The 17,238-nt window shown below is 43.2% G+C and overlaps 1 protein-coding gene across 2 annotated transcripts; it reads left to right on the top strand.

The window, feature by feature from the left end:
* Nucleotides 1-455: 455 nt before the first annotated feature.
* Nucleotides 456-9,398, top strand: IGFBP3 (insulin like growth factor binding protein 3). 2 transcript variants are annotated; one of them, XM_032244279.1, is made up of 5 exons: nucleotides 456-1,015; nucleotides 4,328-4,554; nucleotides 5,104-5,223; nucleotides 6,817-6,955; nucleotides 7,907-9,398. In XM_032244279.1, exons 1-4 carry the CDS (start codon nucleotides 595-597, stop codon nucleotides 6,940-6,942), a joined length of 894 nt encoding a protein of 297 aa, XP_032100170.1. In that variant the 5' UTR covers nucleotides 456-594; the 3' UTR covers nucleotides 6,943-6,955; nucleotides 7,907-9,398. The 2 variants fall into 2 exon arrangements, with proteins under 2 accessions (XP_032100170.1, XP_032100171.1); XM_032244280.1 differs by having other exon boundaries at nucleotides 456-997.
* Nucleotides 9,399-17,238: the final 7,840 nt, after the last annotated feature.

Genomic DNA, 17,238 nt, shown 5'->3' on the forward strand with positions numbered 1-17,238 from the left:
GGAATTATATTTTAGAAAGCTCCGCAAGGTACACAACGAATTCCGCGCGGTCCACGCCAGTTTCCCCGACATTGGCTCGCCGCAGGGCGACCTCACCCGGAGAGCGGATTGGGGAAGGGCGGCGGCGTCGAGGAGGTCGGGGTGCTGAGTTGGCCAGGAGTGACTGGGGAGACCGAGGGCTCTGAAGTGGCCTCGGGTGCCGGGGTGGCCGGGCACATCTTGGTTCCTGTAGACGACAAGATGACCCGGCCCCGGGCGTGCGCACTGAGAGCAGGTGCCCCGGCGAGTCGCGAGCTGCACGCCCCCGAGCTCGGCCCCGGCTGCTCAGGGCGAGGCACCAGCCCCCGCAGCCGTGCCTGCGCCGACCCGCCCCCCCAGCCCCCACTCCTGGGCGCGCCGTTCCGGGGCGTGTCCTCGGCCACCCTGGCTTCTATATAGCGGCAGGCGCGCCCGGGCCTCCCAGACGCGAACGCTGCGGCTGGGCACTAAGGATCGACCGCTTCCTGCCTGGATCCCACAGCCTCGCGCCGCGTTCTGTCGCCCCATCCCTGCGCGCCCAGGTCTGCCAAGCAGCGTGCCCCAGTGACGGACGTCATGCTGCGGGCGCGACTCCGGTTCTGCGCCGCTGCGCTGACTGTGCTGGTGCTGGTCGGCGGGCCCCCGGGGGCGCGGGCTGGCGCGAGCTCGGCGGGCTTGGGTCCCGTGGTGCGCTGCGAGCCGTGCGACGCGCGTGCACTGGCCCAGTGCGCGCCTCCGCCCACCGGGTGCGCCGAGCTGGTGCGCGAGCCGGGCTGCGGCTGCTGTCTGACTTGCGCGCTGCGCGAGGGCCAGTCGTGCGGCGTCTACACCGAGCGCTGTGGCTCGGGCCTCCGCTGCCAGCCGTCACCCGACGAGGCGCGCCCGCTGCAGGCGTTGCTGAACGGCCGAGGGCTCTGCGTCAACGCCAGTGCCATCGGCCGCTCGCGCTCCCACCCGCTGTCAGAGCCGCCCGCTCCAGGTGAGCCGCCCGCGCCAGGTGCGCTGCGCGCAGCACCCGGAGCACTGGCGCCGAAGGGCTTGGAGGTTGCTGGGTGCTGCTGCGGGCGACTCTGGGTTTCCTCTCACTGGAGATAGTATGTGGGGAAACTGAGGCCCCGACGGGTGAGGGAGCCGCCGAAGGGACCCTCCCCAGCCGGCCCTCTACTTGCTCGATTCTCTAACTGCAGAGTGCTTGCAAACTGCAAAGCGCTTTCAGTGAAAACGGATTAAGGGTTTCCGGGGCTGAGGGGAGCTTAGCTGTTGGAAAGATCCTGGACGCAGGGGATCCTCCTAGCCCAGCACGGGGGTGTGGACTGAAATCCCAGGGATGCTTAGGGATGGGGGACATAGAGAGATGGATTTGGACCAGGGAAGGTGGGCAAGCACGTTGTAGGAAATGATACCTCTCTTTTAAAATACTGACATTTGCACAATACTTTTGGTTTGCAAAGCAATGTCTAGTCCTGGTTCCAAAAACAAAGTGGATTCAGGTGTTGGTATCTTCTATGGCTGGAAAACCTGAAGTTGAAAAAGAAATAACAGAGGCTGCAACAGAGTGTAGGTTTGAACCCCGCGTGCCACTTTAAGTACCATCCCATTCGTACACCCCAGGTCACCCCTGCACTTGTACCAACCTCAAACAAACTTCCTGGTGCTTGAGGGGTGCGGGCAATGTGGACCAAGTCACTTTCAATGACAGGGAAGGAAACTGGAATCAGTGCTAGGGCTGTTTCCCTTCTTAATCTGAAATAGGGGGAATGAGATGTTGTTAAGGAGAGCCCCAGAAGAGGAAAAATGCAAGCATTTGGCAGATACCCTCTTGGCTCAGCCACTATCAGGCTATCAGGCAGGCGGCAACTCTGGTAAGGGCATCATATTGTTCCCTTAAAAAATAGGGTTGTTTTTTTTTTTTTTAATGGGTTTGGCAGCTGTTCATGTTTCCAGTATGCTTAGCCAGCCTCACTTAGTTATATGAGAAATAAAGTTCCTGCCCTGCACAGCTGAAGACTGGGAGAATTATCCCCATCCTGATCCCTTCAACTCCTCAACAATCGCATTGGACAGATGCCACTGGGCAGGCCCCCATCTAGGGTTAGCAGGATGAACCGTCCCTTTATAATTTACGTAACTGTAGAGTTCCTTCCACCACCAGGTAAAGCTATTTCCTTGCGAAGCAAGACTGGCTCTGTTCATCCCTGAGAAATGCTGGATTGGTGCAAAGGCAAGATTCCAGATGCCTAAGCGCACAATGGGTCTGCTTAGCTGTTAGAGCTGCTGGAGATATTTGTCCCTCCGGGCAAAGTTATGTCATTTGCCAAATGTTGTACATTATTGTGCATTTTGGGATATTCAAAAAGTGATCTTAGAAATACTGATATACACTGTCATTCTTAGGCTTTAGCAATCATTATGATTACTACCTTAGTAGCTCTGTAGAATAGGTTGATGTGGGTTGTAAGGTTATAAAAAGATATAAGTGACTTCCAGAATCCATTTGATAAAAAGGTAAATTTATGACAGTCAAAAGTCACAATTATCTGTTGCTTTAAATAGAACTGTTTTCATGCCCTAGTCTGCAGCCCAGGCATTAAGAAGAAACTGGGGAAATTTAAGAAATTACTCAAGGTTCTCAGAAAAGAGATGTAAATCTGTTTTTTTACATGTTCTTAGAATATTTACATTTTTAGTATCTCTTTTATGTCCGTATTTTCTTGAAAAAGAAAAAAAGCTAAGATTAAAAGAAATTGAAACCAAATCCTAGCAGGTAGGAACCTACTCTGTGAGGTCTGGGCTGGACCCTGGGAATGTGTGCTTCCCAAGGCACAGAACCCCTTGGGGAACTTTGCAGCAGGACCTCAGTAAGCTGTTTGGCAGGTGAGGAAACTGAGACCCAGAGAGGAGAGGGAATTCCCTAAGTGAGTGACCTTCTAGCAGCCACTTTCAGGGGAGAGCAGAGCATCTGCAGCCAAATCGTTGCAGCCCCTGGTAGCTTTCTAGAATAGATTGTGGAGCAAATGGGCCACCTGAGCTCCCTGCCAGGGTTAGACATTATAGCCCTGCTTGTTGTAGTACAGGAATTTCATGACTCTCAATTATGGACTTAAGCTGAAGCCCTTCAGAGATCTGTGCTAGGCTGAGCTTGGCATGGTCCATAGGCCCTGGGAGTTTGGGCTTTGAATGTAGCCTTTGATCCCCATAGGGGTCTTATAGCCCCTCCAAGTTCATTCTGAAAAAGGAATGGAGAGAGAATCCTGCCTACAGATTCAATCTCAAATTTAGTCATATACTTAAAATTCCAATTAAACTGTTAATATTCCAGCATCCAATTTAAGTATCAGACTTTCTTCATCTAGCACTTTTGATTATCAAAGGGAGATCTGCTGGAGGGGGATTTCTCCTCCCTCACCCCCAACCCAGGGAAGGAAAAGCTCTTTGACACTTAGAAGTCTGAGCTGTGGGTGTGACTTTGGCACTATCTTCATCCATGTGCTCCTGTGCTCACTGGGGGTGAGGAGGACTCACCCAGGAGGGAACCAGCAAGATGCACAGGGTCTATGTGGACCTTGAGTCTTAAAGATGTAACAGGGACCTAGAAAACAAGCCACCAAGTGCTTGCATGATCCTGAGCCCCTGAGGCAAAACACTTGGCAGATATTCAGTTTTCACATCTGAGCTGGACACCAAGCTCATACAAGCCTGTTTACCTGGTAGCATTGAGGACGGGACTGCTCACACTTGGGTGAATGTCAGAATTCCCAGAAGAGTTTCTTACAACTCAGACTGCTGCCACCAGTCCAGCATTTCCAGAATGGAGAATGCAGATTTCTTCCAAGTCCCCTAGACTCTTGCTGCTCCCGCGGGTGGGAGGATCACACTTGGAGTTGCCTGCAAAATTTCCGAGCCAGCGCTGCAACAGCCTCCTGTGGCTCGGATCTGCCCCCTTCCGGTGGAAGATGAAATATACTGCCTTCACCATCTACTGTACTGAGGGGGTGCTTAAGCATTTGTCTGCCTTCTTTAGTTGCAGCTACTTAGAAGAGGCTGTCAGATAGACTTTCAAATCTATGCTTATTGACCTGCTGTTGGTTCTACCTCAAGACAACTTCTTGAGGTAGAACAACCACCATGTAGCAAGCAGTATTATGGAATAACGCTTCATCGAGGTATTTTTTTTTAAAAAAGAAACTTATTTGGATTATCAACTAATATTGTCATTTACATGTGACCTGCTTGCAACATTAATATTTTTAAAAGACTGTTGATAGATGTTGATGACTCTCATGTGTTTGTCTCCCTTGGGCTTTTCAAGGAAATGCTAGTGAGTCGGAGGAAGACCACAGCGTCGGCAGTGTGGAGAGCCTGTCCGTCTCCAGCACGCACCGGGTGTCTGATCCCAAGTCCCAGCCCCACCATTCAAAGATGGGCATCATCAAGAAAGGGCATGCTAAAGACAGCCAGCGCTACAGAGTCGACTATGAGTCTCAGAGCACAGATACCCAGAACTTCTCCTCCGAGTCCAGGAGGGAGACAGAATACGTGAGAGCTTTTCCTCTTGTTAAAGTAGGAGGGCAAGACCTGTCAAGCCTAGGTACTCAGAGCCTCTCAAGGGCAATTCTTACTCGACAAGCCCCAGCATCTTGCTGATGGGTGGGCAGTCTCTAGCTCCACTGTGCCCCACCTCTCTCCTCTCCTTGCATAAAGAATATTGACCCTTTTGGAGAATCTTATGAGGATCAAGCTGACATAACATACCTAGAAGTACATGGGATGTCATAAAGACATCTGCAGATAATGAAATATATTCTCATGAAAATACTTTTATTTTATTTACTCATCCTCTATGCTTATTGGCCTGCTATTGGTTCTAAACCAGCTTCTGTGCCTTACTCTGGGAAGAGCAAAAGGGAGACAGGGAGTGATGTTTAGCATCTTCGGGGTACTTTCTTGCTAAATCAGATATAAGGTATCTGAGGAACATATTACAGGTCCCACTTTTGGTAGTTGTGAGGCATTGTAAGATTTTTAAAGCACCTATTCTAGAGTAATAACCATGACTCTGTGGCTCTGGCCCTTCCTGATCCCCAGGGTCCCTGCCGTAGAGAAATGGAAGACACGCTGAACCACCTGAAGTTCCTCAATGTGCTGAGTCCCAGGGGTATCCACATTCCCAACTGTGACAGGAAAGGATTTTATAAGAAAAAGCAGGTGAGTGAGGTCCTTGTCATGTTTTCTTCCTCTTCCGGTTCTGTTGACACAGAAGAGAAACCCACCTCGCCAGCCTCCAGGCTCTTCTGGCCATAGCCCTAACCCTGAATCCTGTGCAGCAGCAGTGCCCAGGACTTGGTGCCAGTCTCAGGAGGGGGGGCCGAGGGCTGCTTTGACTTGTTGCTCTGAGTGCTGATAGATCGGCCAAAATCCTCAACCCCACTGCCTGTCCTCCACCCATTTCCCACTCCTGCCCTTTCAATGGTTCACCCACAGAGTGGACGAGATGCTGCCCAGGGGCGCCCTTTATAAACTACAAGTGGACATGTTGACACATTGTTAATGCTGCATCAGGGAGTGACATTTCAAACAAGTACCACAAAAGTTTAGCCTGAAATCCCACATGGCTCCCCTTTCCTACTGATGCCTTCCTGATAGTGAGCCAGTTGCAATGTCAAGATTTTGAAAAGGCTGTTGTTGATGTTGATGACTCCCATGTCTCTGTCTCCCTTGGGCTTTTCAAGGAGAGGCTAGTGCGGTGGGGGAAGACTGCAGCACCACCAGCTTGGAGAGCCCGGCCATCCCCAGCGCACACCAGGTGTCTGTCTTGGCGTGGAGGGGATGGAACGTGAAATCAGACACTCCGTCCATGCTGGGGACAGCCAGGGCTTTCCAAACTGGCTGTGCTGCTGTCTTCCTGCAACACACTGGCATTTCCTTAGAAAGCCCAAGTGAGAAGAAGACATGAGGGTCATCAACATCAAACAACAGTCTTTTCAAAATCTTTATATCACAACACAGTCCCATTCCTGGAAAAGGAATTGAGTGAGTGAGAATCCTGGCTACACATCAGCACCGCCCCCCTCCCCGCGCCCCACCAAATTTAGTCATGTGACTAAAATCCCAATTAAGCTGAAAACAATCAAATAAATTTAGGATGTAGTAACATTCAGCTGTAGTAAATGTGTTTCTATAGACTTCATGTTATGGGATGGCACTATTTCAATTGACTTTCTGATTGGACAACTGATATCGTAGTATCTACAGAATTGGTCTTCGGAGACCTTCTGAGCCACAGTGGCCACAGGGTTCATAGTGGTGGCCACAGTCAGAGAGCCTGAGCCTTCCTGTACTCCCATTGTTTCTTTCGCCTCTTATTTACACCCACATTTCCTATCAGTCATTCATTCAACAAATTCCTACTTAGAAGGTGTCATGTGAGACTGGATATGGGCTCCAAAGGCACAGCTGTGACATTCCCAGGCAGACGGAATGCTCTCAGTCCCACATTTGGCAGATAAGTCAGCAGGCCCAAGAGATTCTACAGGGGCTGGTGTCCACCTTACATTCCTAGAAATACAACATTGCCCTCACCCCCTCTTGCTTGGAGAAGGAAATTATGCCCACACACAGGCATAGGTGTACACTCAGCACTCTAGGCAAGCTTGGCTTTTATGTAGCCTTAGCTGAAATTTCTGTTGTGCTTTGTCAGCATAGCAGAGTCATGCTGGCAAACCTTCGTGGGCCCTGGCAACCGACCTGACACAAGATCCAGGGCCATTCACCTCTCTGTCTTCTGTTTCTCTCTCACAGTGCCGCCCTTCCAAAGGCAGGAAGCGGGGCTTCTGCTGGTGTGTGGATAAGTACGGGCAGCCTCTCCCAGGCTACACCACCAAGGGGAAGGAGGATGTGCACTGCTACAGCACGCAGAGCAAGTAGATGCCTGCCAAGGGTGAGCACTCAGGAGGGGCAGCCTGGAGCTCCAGGGCCTCACTGTCCTTGGACCAGCCTCAGGGGGTAGGCGTGGCCACCGGCCCTTCCCCAGGCTTGCAAACCCAGGAGCTGCAGCTCAGGGCCAGAAAGAGCCAAGCAAATAGGATGGAACCCTCAGAAGGGTGCAGGGAGAGGGAGACCCCATCAACCCAACCAAACAAGCGTGAGGAAAGAGGCCAGCCAGGGCACCTCAGGATGCCCTGCTTTATCTCAGAGAACTCACAGCACCTAAGCTGTCATTCATCCACACACGAAGTGAAGATTTTCAGTTAGGCTTTACCTGTGAAGTCTGGTGGTCCGTTTATCCTCACGGGGAAACCGTTTAAATCCAAAAGAATCTGCTGAATTAAAGGTGTGAATAGGAGACAGCTGAAATAGCTCAGTTGGGAGAGCATTAGTCTGAACATGTGGCTATTTTTTCCCCGTAAAATATATTATGAATATATATTAGTCCGTGGCTAATACGATTTTAGTAAACCTCATTTAAATCTGATGGAAAAATAAAATTTTAAACGATCATTTTAAAGAATGCTATCATATCTAGTATTCTTTTTTCTTTTAATCAGTGAGGGAACTGTTGGGGGAAATGAATAAATATAATTTTCTTTCATTTTATTAAGACACATTTAGTAAGCAGAAGAAATTTGCATGTTTAGTTATAAGGGATTCTTTTTTCCTTACAAGTTGGAAACAGTAATTCTAATTTGAGGGTAACTCTTTGACAGTGAACACTGTGAGCACATGTAGTACTCTTGGCTCTGTTTAAAAATGTGGGTTGCAGACCCAGCACTGCACTTGCAGACCCAGTGCCATTAGTCTGCAGGCTATGCTGGATATCTCAGGGCAAGAGTCCAGCTCTTTTGATTTTGGGGGAATTATTTCAATATATTTCTTTTTCTTTTTGTTTCAGTTAATGTGGAGCTCAAATATGCCTTATTTTGCACAAAAGACTGCCAAGGACATGACCAGCAGCTGGCTACAGCCTTGATTTATATTTCTGTTTGTGGTGAACTGATATTTTTTTTAAGCCAAAGTTTAGAAAGAGGTTTTTGAAATGCCTATGGTTTCTTCGAATGGCAAACTTGAGCATCTTTTCACTTTCCAGTAGTCAGCAAAAAGCAGTTTGAATTTTCTTGTCGCTTCCTATCAACCTGCTCAGAGACTCGAGCACAGCACCCAGACGTATCCCCCGCACCGTTGAATGCTTAACACATGTTAGCCAAAGCGGCTGACCACTGCCTTCATGACTTAGGCAGCTGTGTTGCCTATGTAGAGAATACGCTTCACCCCCACTCCCTGTACAGTGTGCACATGCTTTATAGAGAATAGGAAAACCCTTAAACCCCGGTCATCTGGACATCCTGACGCACACTCCTGGGGCTCACAGCCTTCCATGGTGTCAGTTTTCAAGCAAGGGCCTGGGTCCCTCAGACAAGAAACTGTTCATATCTTCAAGTGATCTATACTGCTTGGAGACTATTGGAGAAAAGAAGGTAGATTCCTACTTGTTTAAAAAAAAAAATTGACCAAGAATATTCTAGGGTACTCTGGGAACCTATAAAGGCAGATATTTTGGGCCCTCCTTTTCAGGAAGCTTCCTGAAGACATGGCCCAGTTGAAGGCCCAGGATGGCTTTTGCTGTGGCCCCATAGAGTAGGACGGACAGGGAGACAGGGAGAGTCAGCCTCCACATTCAGAGGCATCACAAATAATGGCACAGTTCTTTGGATGACTGCAGAAAATAGTGTTTTGTAGTTCAATAACTCAAGAGGAAGTTTATTTCTGAAGATAAGCTCTTTAAAGGCAAAGCTTTATGTTCATCTCTCATCTTTTGTCCTCCTTGGCACAATGTAAAAAAGAATAGTAATATCAGAACAGGAAGGAGGGATGGTTTGCTGGGGAACCCATCCGGGACACTAAGAGCGCATAGAGCATCACTGGTGTTTGTTGACCTTAGAGTCGTTCTCATCCTTTTCTTTTTAATTCACACATATATGCAGAGAAGCTACGTTCTTGTTAACATTGTATTCAACATAGCCCCAAATATATTAAGATCTATACTAGATAATCCTAGATGAAATGTTAGAGATGCTATCTGATATGACTGTGGCCATGACTGAGGAAAGGAGCTCACGTCCAGGGGTTGGCTGCTCTCCTGGAGGCCAAACCCAAGAGGTCTGGCAAAGTCAGGCTCAGGGAGACTCTGCCCTGCTGCAGCCCTCGGTTTGGACACATGCTGCACAGAGCTCTCCTTGAAAACACAGAGGGGTCTCAAGACATTCTGCTTACCTGTTAGCTTTTCTTTATTTTTTTTAATTACGTTTTTGGGGAAAAAGTATTTTTGAGAAGTTTGTCTTGCAATGTATTTATAAGTAGTAAATAAAGTTTTTACCATTAAAAAATTGTTTTCCCTTTGTTATTGACTGTCTCTGGGTTTTGTATCACTAATAAAATAATCCTGGAAGGGGAAAATATTTAATATTTTAGCTGTAGAAGAAAACTTCACAAACACAAACATTACCCTGCTTTCATCTCTAGCAAAAGAACCCAAGTCAGTTTCCGTGGCTTTGTGGGCAGCCTATGGAGGCGTTAGGTCATATCTGCAAGATGGTCCGATTCTAGGAGGTTGTGTTGTTGGGACAGACTGTAGGCAGGTTTGATCAGGTCAGCAACATGCACCTACATGACTGGTCCTTGCCTTTTTGGGGTTGTATCCCGTATTGTCCATCTAACACTAGCAGCCTTCCACTATCTCCTAAGGTCACATGCACCCAAGCAACCTGCACACACACACACACGCACACACACACACAAATGAGCAAGTAAGGGTGGTCTCCTCCGTGGGAGTCAAGGCGATGCAGGTGATACAACAACAGCTTCCTAAGATTCAGCTCTCAAATCAACACACTTTAGGAAAAATAACAATCACCAGTATTGATGAGGGTGTCCTAATGGTAAAAAAAAAAAAAAAAAAAAAAAAAAAAAAAGGCATAATCAGTACTTTATAAATACGAAAAGACTAGAAAAAATAGAAATAATAAATCAAAGTGATATTAAAATATTCAACTGTCAATGCTAAAAAGCTAGTGATTCTCAATGAGGGAAAATGCTGCTCACAGAGGACAATTAGCAATGGCTGGAGTCATGGACGATTTTCGCAACTGGACAATGTTAGTGGCATCCAGGGGTCAGGGATGCTACTAAACAATCTATAATGCACAGTAAACCATCACCCCAAAAGAATTATCCCACCAAATTGCCAATAGTGCCAAGACTGAGAAACTACATTTAAACAGATGCTAAAAGTAACCACTATGAAGACAGATTTAATGCCTAAAAATTAATATGTATTTTGTTTCAACAGACAAGGATTGAAAGAAAAATGATGGGAAAGACATATCAGACAAAAACTAAGACAAAGCTAGTAATTGTTAATATCAGACAAAATAGATTTTAAGACCAGGAATATTTTCTTAGAGATAGAAAAAGTTACTACAAAATAATAGGAAGGTAAGTAAATCAGGGGTATTTAACAAGTCCAAGCATGTATGCACCTAATAAAATATCTTCAAACTATTTAACAAGAATTAAGACAATTGTGGGAAGAAATTTAAATGTTTACCCTGTTTTCATTATTGATAGTTAATGATACATAAGTATCAGTAGGGATTTAAAAGATAAAAAAGATTTAAAAGATCTAACAAGCCTAACCAAAGGAACACATTTAGAGCAACTAAAAAATATATGTTTCTCTCAAGAACATATGAAGAATTTTTAAAAATCAATTGCGTATTAGGTCATAAAGGAAACTTTCAAAATGAAAAGAATAGGTGCCATGCAATCAATATTTTATAACCACAAGGTGATTAAATTTTAAATTAATTACAGTGATAATCTTTTTAAATCCCCACATTTTTAGAAATTTAAAAAGCACACAGACAATAATAATTCAATGTTAAAGGACTAATTAATACTAAAATTAAAAACTGTGCAGAAATTTCAAACTGTCTTGAAATCCAGACTTCCTAGATGATGCTAATGATGATCATGAAAGCAAGCAGGATCTGAGGTTCAAAAGAAATAGAAGCCTGAAGCCTACATTAGGTGAGGACAGCCTGAAAACCACTAAGTGATCACCTCAAGAGGTTAACATCAATCCAAAGAACACAAAAGAGAAGAGGTCATAAAACTGAGAGTAAAAAGCAATGACAGAGAAAAAAGAAAATGCAATAGAGAAGACCAACAAAACCAAAATTTGCTTCTTTGAAAAATCTAACAAAAGAGGCAAACATTTGGAAAGAATATCAAGAGGAAAAGAAAAGTTATGATGATTAACATGATCAATGAAGCAATGGATATAGCAGAAAAAGTGGAATAGATAACAAGAAAATGTCAGCCAAACTATATAATACAAAATTTGGAAATGTAAACAAAATGTAAAATTCCTTAGAAAATATTATTTTCAAGAATAAATTGAAAGCCTGAATATTCCTGTAACTATAGCACATTTGAAGAAATAGTTTGAACATTCTCACAAAGAAAACACAAAATTGTCTGATAAGCTCTACCAAGTGCTTGAGAAACAGATCATCCCATTCAATAAAAACTTTCTACGAAGCTGTAAAAGGAAAGAATATACCTTAAGTTATTCTACAAAACCAATATAACCCCAAAGCCAAAATCAAGCAAAGACAAATACAGGCCTATTTTGTTCATCAATGAAAAACTCCAAGGAAATCATTAATAAAGCAAACTCCTTAGTCCCTATGAAAGGTATTACACTATTTCCAACTTAGGTTTACTTCAGTTGTATGAATAATTTAATATTACAAAACATATAAATATATGTATCACAATATATTAAAGAGAGAAGTGATATTTAATGGAAATAATAAAAGCAGTTTATAAAATTTATTACATTCTAATAAATTAAGAATGTAAGAGAACACCCATTATCTGATGTGAATATACTGAAGAACAAAACCCAGCAAGCACCATCATAAGTGGAGAAACATTAGAAGCAATCTCTTTAAAATCATAAATCAGACTCACCATTTCCATTCAACACAGCATGAGGGAACTGAGATTGTACAGTAAGATAAAAAAGAGACTTAGTTGAAAAACACTGTCACTACTTGCATGTATTTACATGGAAATAATAGAATCTACAAATTATTATAAATAATAAGAGTATTTAGCAGTATGCCCAGGTATAAAAATATGCAAAAGTGATTTTTATTTCTATCCACCAGCAACAACCAACCAATTATAACATAAAAGAAGACATAATGTAAATTTGTCTCAGAGAACATAAAACACCAGCTCCCTTCGCCCTGCCTGGGCCACTCTGAGGTGTGACCCTCCCTACTTGATGGACTGAGCCCATGTCACCTTCTGTGGTTTTGTTTTGTTTTTTAATAATTTTCACCAGTTTTACCAGGGAGCAGGTTGGTGAAGCATCTCACACTGTCAGGCTGCCTCCAAATCTTAAAAGTTCCCTATTGCCTCCCAACTAAATCAAAACTCTGAACCTGACATTTACAGCCCATAGTGAAAACTCCCAGCACACCTCACCTCTCATCAATGTCCATAAACATAGCCTGTGTTCTCACGACACCAAACAGCTCACTAACCCCTGCATGCACAGCGTGCTCTCTGGTTCTTGTATTTTCCTTTGTTGAAACTAGTCCTTCCCCCATCTTGCTCAGATGAGCCATCCTATCTGCCCATCCTTCAAAGCCATGGCCTGGAGGCCATTCCTCTGAGCAGCCCTCTTATCCACTGCATACAGAGTAGTCTGTCTCTCTCCTCTGATAACTCCAGCACTATCTCAGTATATTTTCATGAACTTGACTTACTTTTGTGGTTGTTATCATCTTCCCCACCTCCTTCCCCTACAACTACCAACTCCTTTAGAAGAAAGATTCTTCCCTGTTTGGTGTTACCTCCCTAGTACTTGTGGCATATGTTCATTAATTATTTTTTAATGAATGCATGCATGTATGAATGCATAAATGAGACTGGGTAAATATGGGGCAAACCAAGAAAGAATTGCTGCAACCGCCCCGGTGTGACATGATAAGAGTTCAACCAGACTATAAAAAGACAAATTAAGTCATTAAAGAGCAAAGTCAGCAAGATTTTTGTCTCCGTTTTAGAGTAGAGGGAAATGACAAGGAAACATTAAGGCCAGGGATGTATCAAGGATAATTTCTCACTCTCTCTATAGCTACGATGTGTGGGTAACTCTGGAAGTGAACATGTTTACCTTGCCCCAAAGCTTGCCAACATCTGTCCATCTTGCTTGCTTTCTTGCAAAACAATCCCATACTTCAACGCCTTCTCACACAGAAGGGTTGTGATGAAGACATGAAGTGTGGAAGTTTGGAAAAGAAGCTGGTTAGGGGGCCAAGAGATCAGATTTGACAAGCTAGGTTTCAAGACAGAGAGCAATGACCACATGGACTATCATGTGGGAAAAAAGAAATTCAAGGCAAGAGAGCGGGACTGCTGAAGGCTAGGCGAAAACTAAGAGTCCAGAGGGGAACACCAATGCAGGAGAGGATTAATAAGTCCCACTGTGAAGGAGCAATCTTCTTTCAAGGACAGAACTGTTTTTTTTTTTTTTCTTATTTCAGCTAATGTATGTGTCCTGTAAGCATTTCCTGGCATTTATACCATTCTAATAGGACAAGAGAGTAATGACACTAACAAGATCTTTCAGAGTAAATATTGGTGTTCCATCATCTCTGGACTAGAGTGGCAGTGACTCACAGAAGCTCCCACATTTTCCAAGATGCCACAGGGGCAGTCCATATTATTTCTCCTAGATCTCCCAGAGCATCCTGCTCTGTCCTCTTGTCTTACATCTCTTGCAGAAATCCTTTGCACCAACAGTACCAAGATGAAGGAGGGCTAACGATTTTGTGTAGAAAAGTGGCTCTAACTCCAAGTCACTGTTCTCAGACCAAGCCAGTATCTCTTCATTCTCTTTCCAAGGCCACTTCCAATGGAAAACTGAAGCTGATAGCATCCTTCCTACTCAGTGGTGGTACTCAGCCCCTGTACCATGCTGGGGACACAACTCACATTGTATTCGCTGTGAATGCCCTATCCTGGAGCCCAGAGAACACAACATGAAAGATGCCCCCTGGAGTTGTGCAAAATCTGTTGTCATGGCCAAAGAAACAGTAAGAGAAAGGCAGGCGTGAGTGCACCTGCTTCTTGGGGAAGCCAAAGAATTATTAAGGGAAGTAGAGCGATGATTTTCAAAGTAACCTCAGTAAAGTCTGCAGCTTTCAACCAAGGGCCTTAAGGACAATTGTTAATATGAGTCTCTGAGTTGCACTATGATTTTTTAAACATTTAGTCAAGTATTCTTAAGTGCAATATAAGACTTATGAAATTAATTTTATTCCCTAAAACTTTATTTCTTCTTGTCATAACATTTTTAAATATCATATATGAATACACGTAATCATTATCCATATAAGGATTGTCTATGAGAAATTCTTTGTTTTCTATTTCTACTATAAATGTACTTTCCTCATATAAGAGTACTGTAACTAAAAGATAATTTTTATAGAAGGAAGAAATTGAGGAAGACAGGAAGAAAAGAGAAGAAAGAAGGAATGCCACCCACAGCCCTAATGATCTTACACAACCAAAGCCGAAATCTGAATTTTTTCAGCCTGTTATTTTTCCACTCCAGAACCAATGTAAAACTACCAGCAATCTTACCATAGCCCAGATCTTAGCATTATGTCTTGGTGGCGTAGTATTCTTTTTATACGTTGTTGGATATGATTAGAATTTTTTTTGTAAATTTTTGCCTCTATGTTCATGAGAGATATTGATTTGTAGTTTTCATTTCTTGTAACGTCTCCATCTTGTTTTTGTAAGATAATAGTGACCTCATAAAATGAGTTAAATGTTAATTTGTATCTATTTTGAGAAAGAGATTGTGGAGAGTCGATTACCATTTCTCCCTTAAACATTTGATAGGATTCACCAGTGAAACAATCTGGGCTTGGTGCTTTATTTTTGGAAGGCTAATCATTGATTTAACTTCTAATAAGTATTATTCTATTTAGGTATTTATTTCTCTTTGTGTGGGTTTTGGTAGTTTGTGTTTTCAAGAATTAGTCCATTACATCTATGTTATCAAATTAGTGGGTGTAAGGTTTTTATAGAGTTCCTTTATTATCCTTCTAATGCTCATGGAACTAGAGCTGATGGTTCCTCTTTATTTCTGATATTGGTAAAACGTGCCTTTTATTTTTCTTGGTTAGCTTAGCTATTTGTTTATCAATATTAACCTTTTCAAATAACCCTATTTGTTTTCATTGATTTTCTCTATTGTTTTTCTGATTTGGATTTTACTGATGTTTGCTTTATTTCATTTTTTTAATGCATGCCTTAGTTATGAACCTAGTTTCCTAAGGTGGAGGTTTAAATGATTGATTTTAGATCTCTCTTAGTTTCTACATGTATTTTATGCTATAAATTTCCCTGTAAGCACTATATTAGCTCCATTGCACAGATTTTGATAAATCATATTTTAGTTTTTATTTAGCTAAAAATAGTTAATTTCCCTTGAGACTTCTTTTTTAACCCATGTGTTACTTATAAATGTATTATTTAATCCCCAAATACTTAGTGATTTTCTAGCTATCTTTCTGCTATTGATTTCTAGTTTAATTCCATTGTGATCTGAGGGCAGACATTGTATCATTTTTATTCTTTTAAATGTGTTGAGATGTGTTTTATGACTCAAAATGTAGTCTATCTTGATGACTATTCCATGCAATCTTGAGAAGAATGTGTAAGTCACCCAAAGATGTCCATTATATCCTTGATTGATGATGCTGTTGAGTTTAACAATGCCCTTGCTGATTTTCTCCCTACTAGATCTGTCCATTTCTGATAGAAAGGTGTCGAAGTCTCCAACTATCGTAGCAGATTTATCTGTTTCTTCCTAAAGTTCTACTTGTTTTAGCCTCACATATTTTTTTTAAAAATCATTTATTATACTTTAAGTTCTGGGGTACATGTGCAGATCGTGCAAGTTTGTTACATAGGTATACATGTGCCATGGTGGTGGTTTGCTGCATCCATCATTCCATCATCTACATTATGTATTTCTCCTAATGCTATCCCTCTCCAATCCCCCCAACCCCTGCTATTCTTCCCCTAGCCCCCCACCCGCCAAGCCCCAGTGTATGAGGTTCCTCTCCCTGTGTCCGTTTGTGTTCTCATTGTTCAACACTCACTTAAGAGTGAGAATGTGCAGTGTTTGGTTGTCTGTTCTTATGTCAGTTTGCTGAGAATAATGGTTTCCAGTTTCATCCATGTCCCTGCAAAGGACATTAACTCATTCTTTTTTGTGCTGCGTAGCATTCCATCGTGTATATGTGTCACATTTTCTTTATCCAGTCTATCATCGATGGGCATTTGTGTTGGTTCCAAGTCTTTGCTATTGTGAACAGTGCTGCGATAAACATATGTGTGCATGTGTCTTTATAATAGAATGATTTATAATTCTTTGGTTATATACCCAGTAATGGGATTGCTGGCTCAAATAGTATTTCTATTTCTACATCCTTGAGGAATCACCACACTGTCTTCCACAATGGTTGGACTAATTTACACTCCCACCAACAGTGTAAAAGTGTTCTTATTTCTTCACATCTTGTCCAGCATCTCTTGTCTCCTGATTTTTTAATGATCGTCATTCTAACTGACATAGTCTCACATATTTTGATGTTTTGTTACTGGACACACACACATTAAGGGCTATTGTGTCTTTTGGATAATTGACATCTATTTCATTATGTAATGCCTCTCTTTAATGCTGATAATTGTCTTTGTTCTGAAGTTTTCTTTGTCTGTAATTAACAAGCTAATCCTGCTGTTGTAATTAGCTCCAACAGTTTATTTAGTTAACTGGCTGAAACATAGACCAAAAGGTGGCTTAGGCCAAAAGATCTTGAACTGCAAGATCTGTCTTGATTTACAGTAGACATGAACTCAAAGGCTTAGGGGGACTAGAATGTTAGAGGGAATTTGTCATTTAAGACTTCACCCACCATGGGAAGGTCCAAATGGCACACCCTGCACCTTGACCGTGAGGAACACATTTGTGAGGGGAGTCTCAGCATACAAGAAGAGCTCTGGCGTTGCTCTTCCCTGTAGGCCAGACCTTACAGTTGGAGCTGCAGATGCTGAATTGGGATACATAAA

Source organism: Sapajus apella, unplaced genomic scaffold, assembly GCF_009761245.1.
Source record: "Sapajus apella isolate SASKATOON/1434 unplaced genomic scaffold, GSC_monkey_1.0 scaffold54, whole genome shotgun sequence".
NCBI classification, from domain to species: domain Eukaryota; kingdom Metazoa; phylum Chordata; class Mammalia; order Primates; family Cebidae; genus Sapajus; species Sapajus apella.

Bases quoted from the DNA above. Each gene is read 5' to 3' on its own strand.
- IGFBP3 (XM_032244279.1), top strand. From the start codon at position 595: ATGCTGCGGGCGCGACTCCGGTTCTGCGCCGCTGCGCTGACTGTGCTG. The intron at 1,016-4,327 runs GTGCGCTGCGCG...GGGCTTTTCAAG, and splicing joins AGGTGAGCCGCCCGCGCCAG to GAAATGCTAGTGAGTCGGAG. The intron at 4,555-5,103 runs GTGAGAGCTTTT...CCTGATCCCCAG, and splicing joins CCAGGAGGGAGACAGAATAC to GGTCCCTGCCGTAGAGAAAT.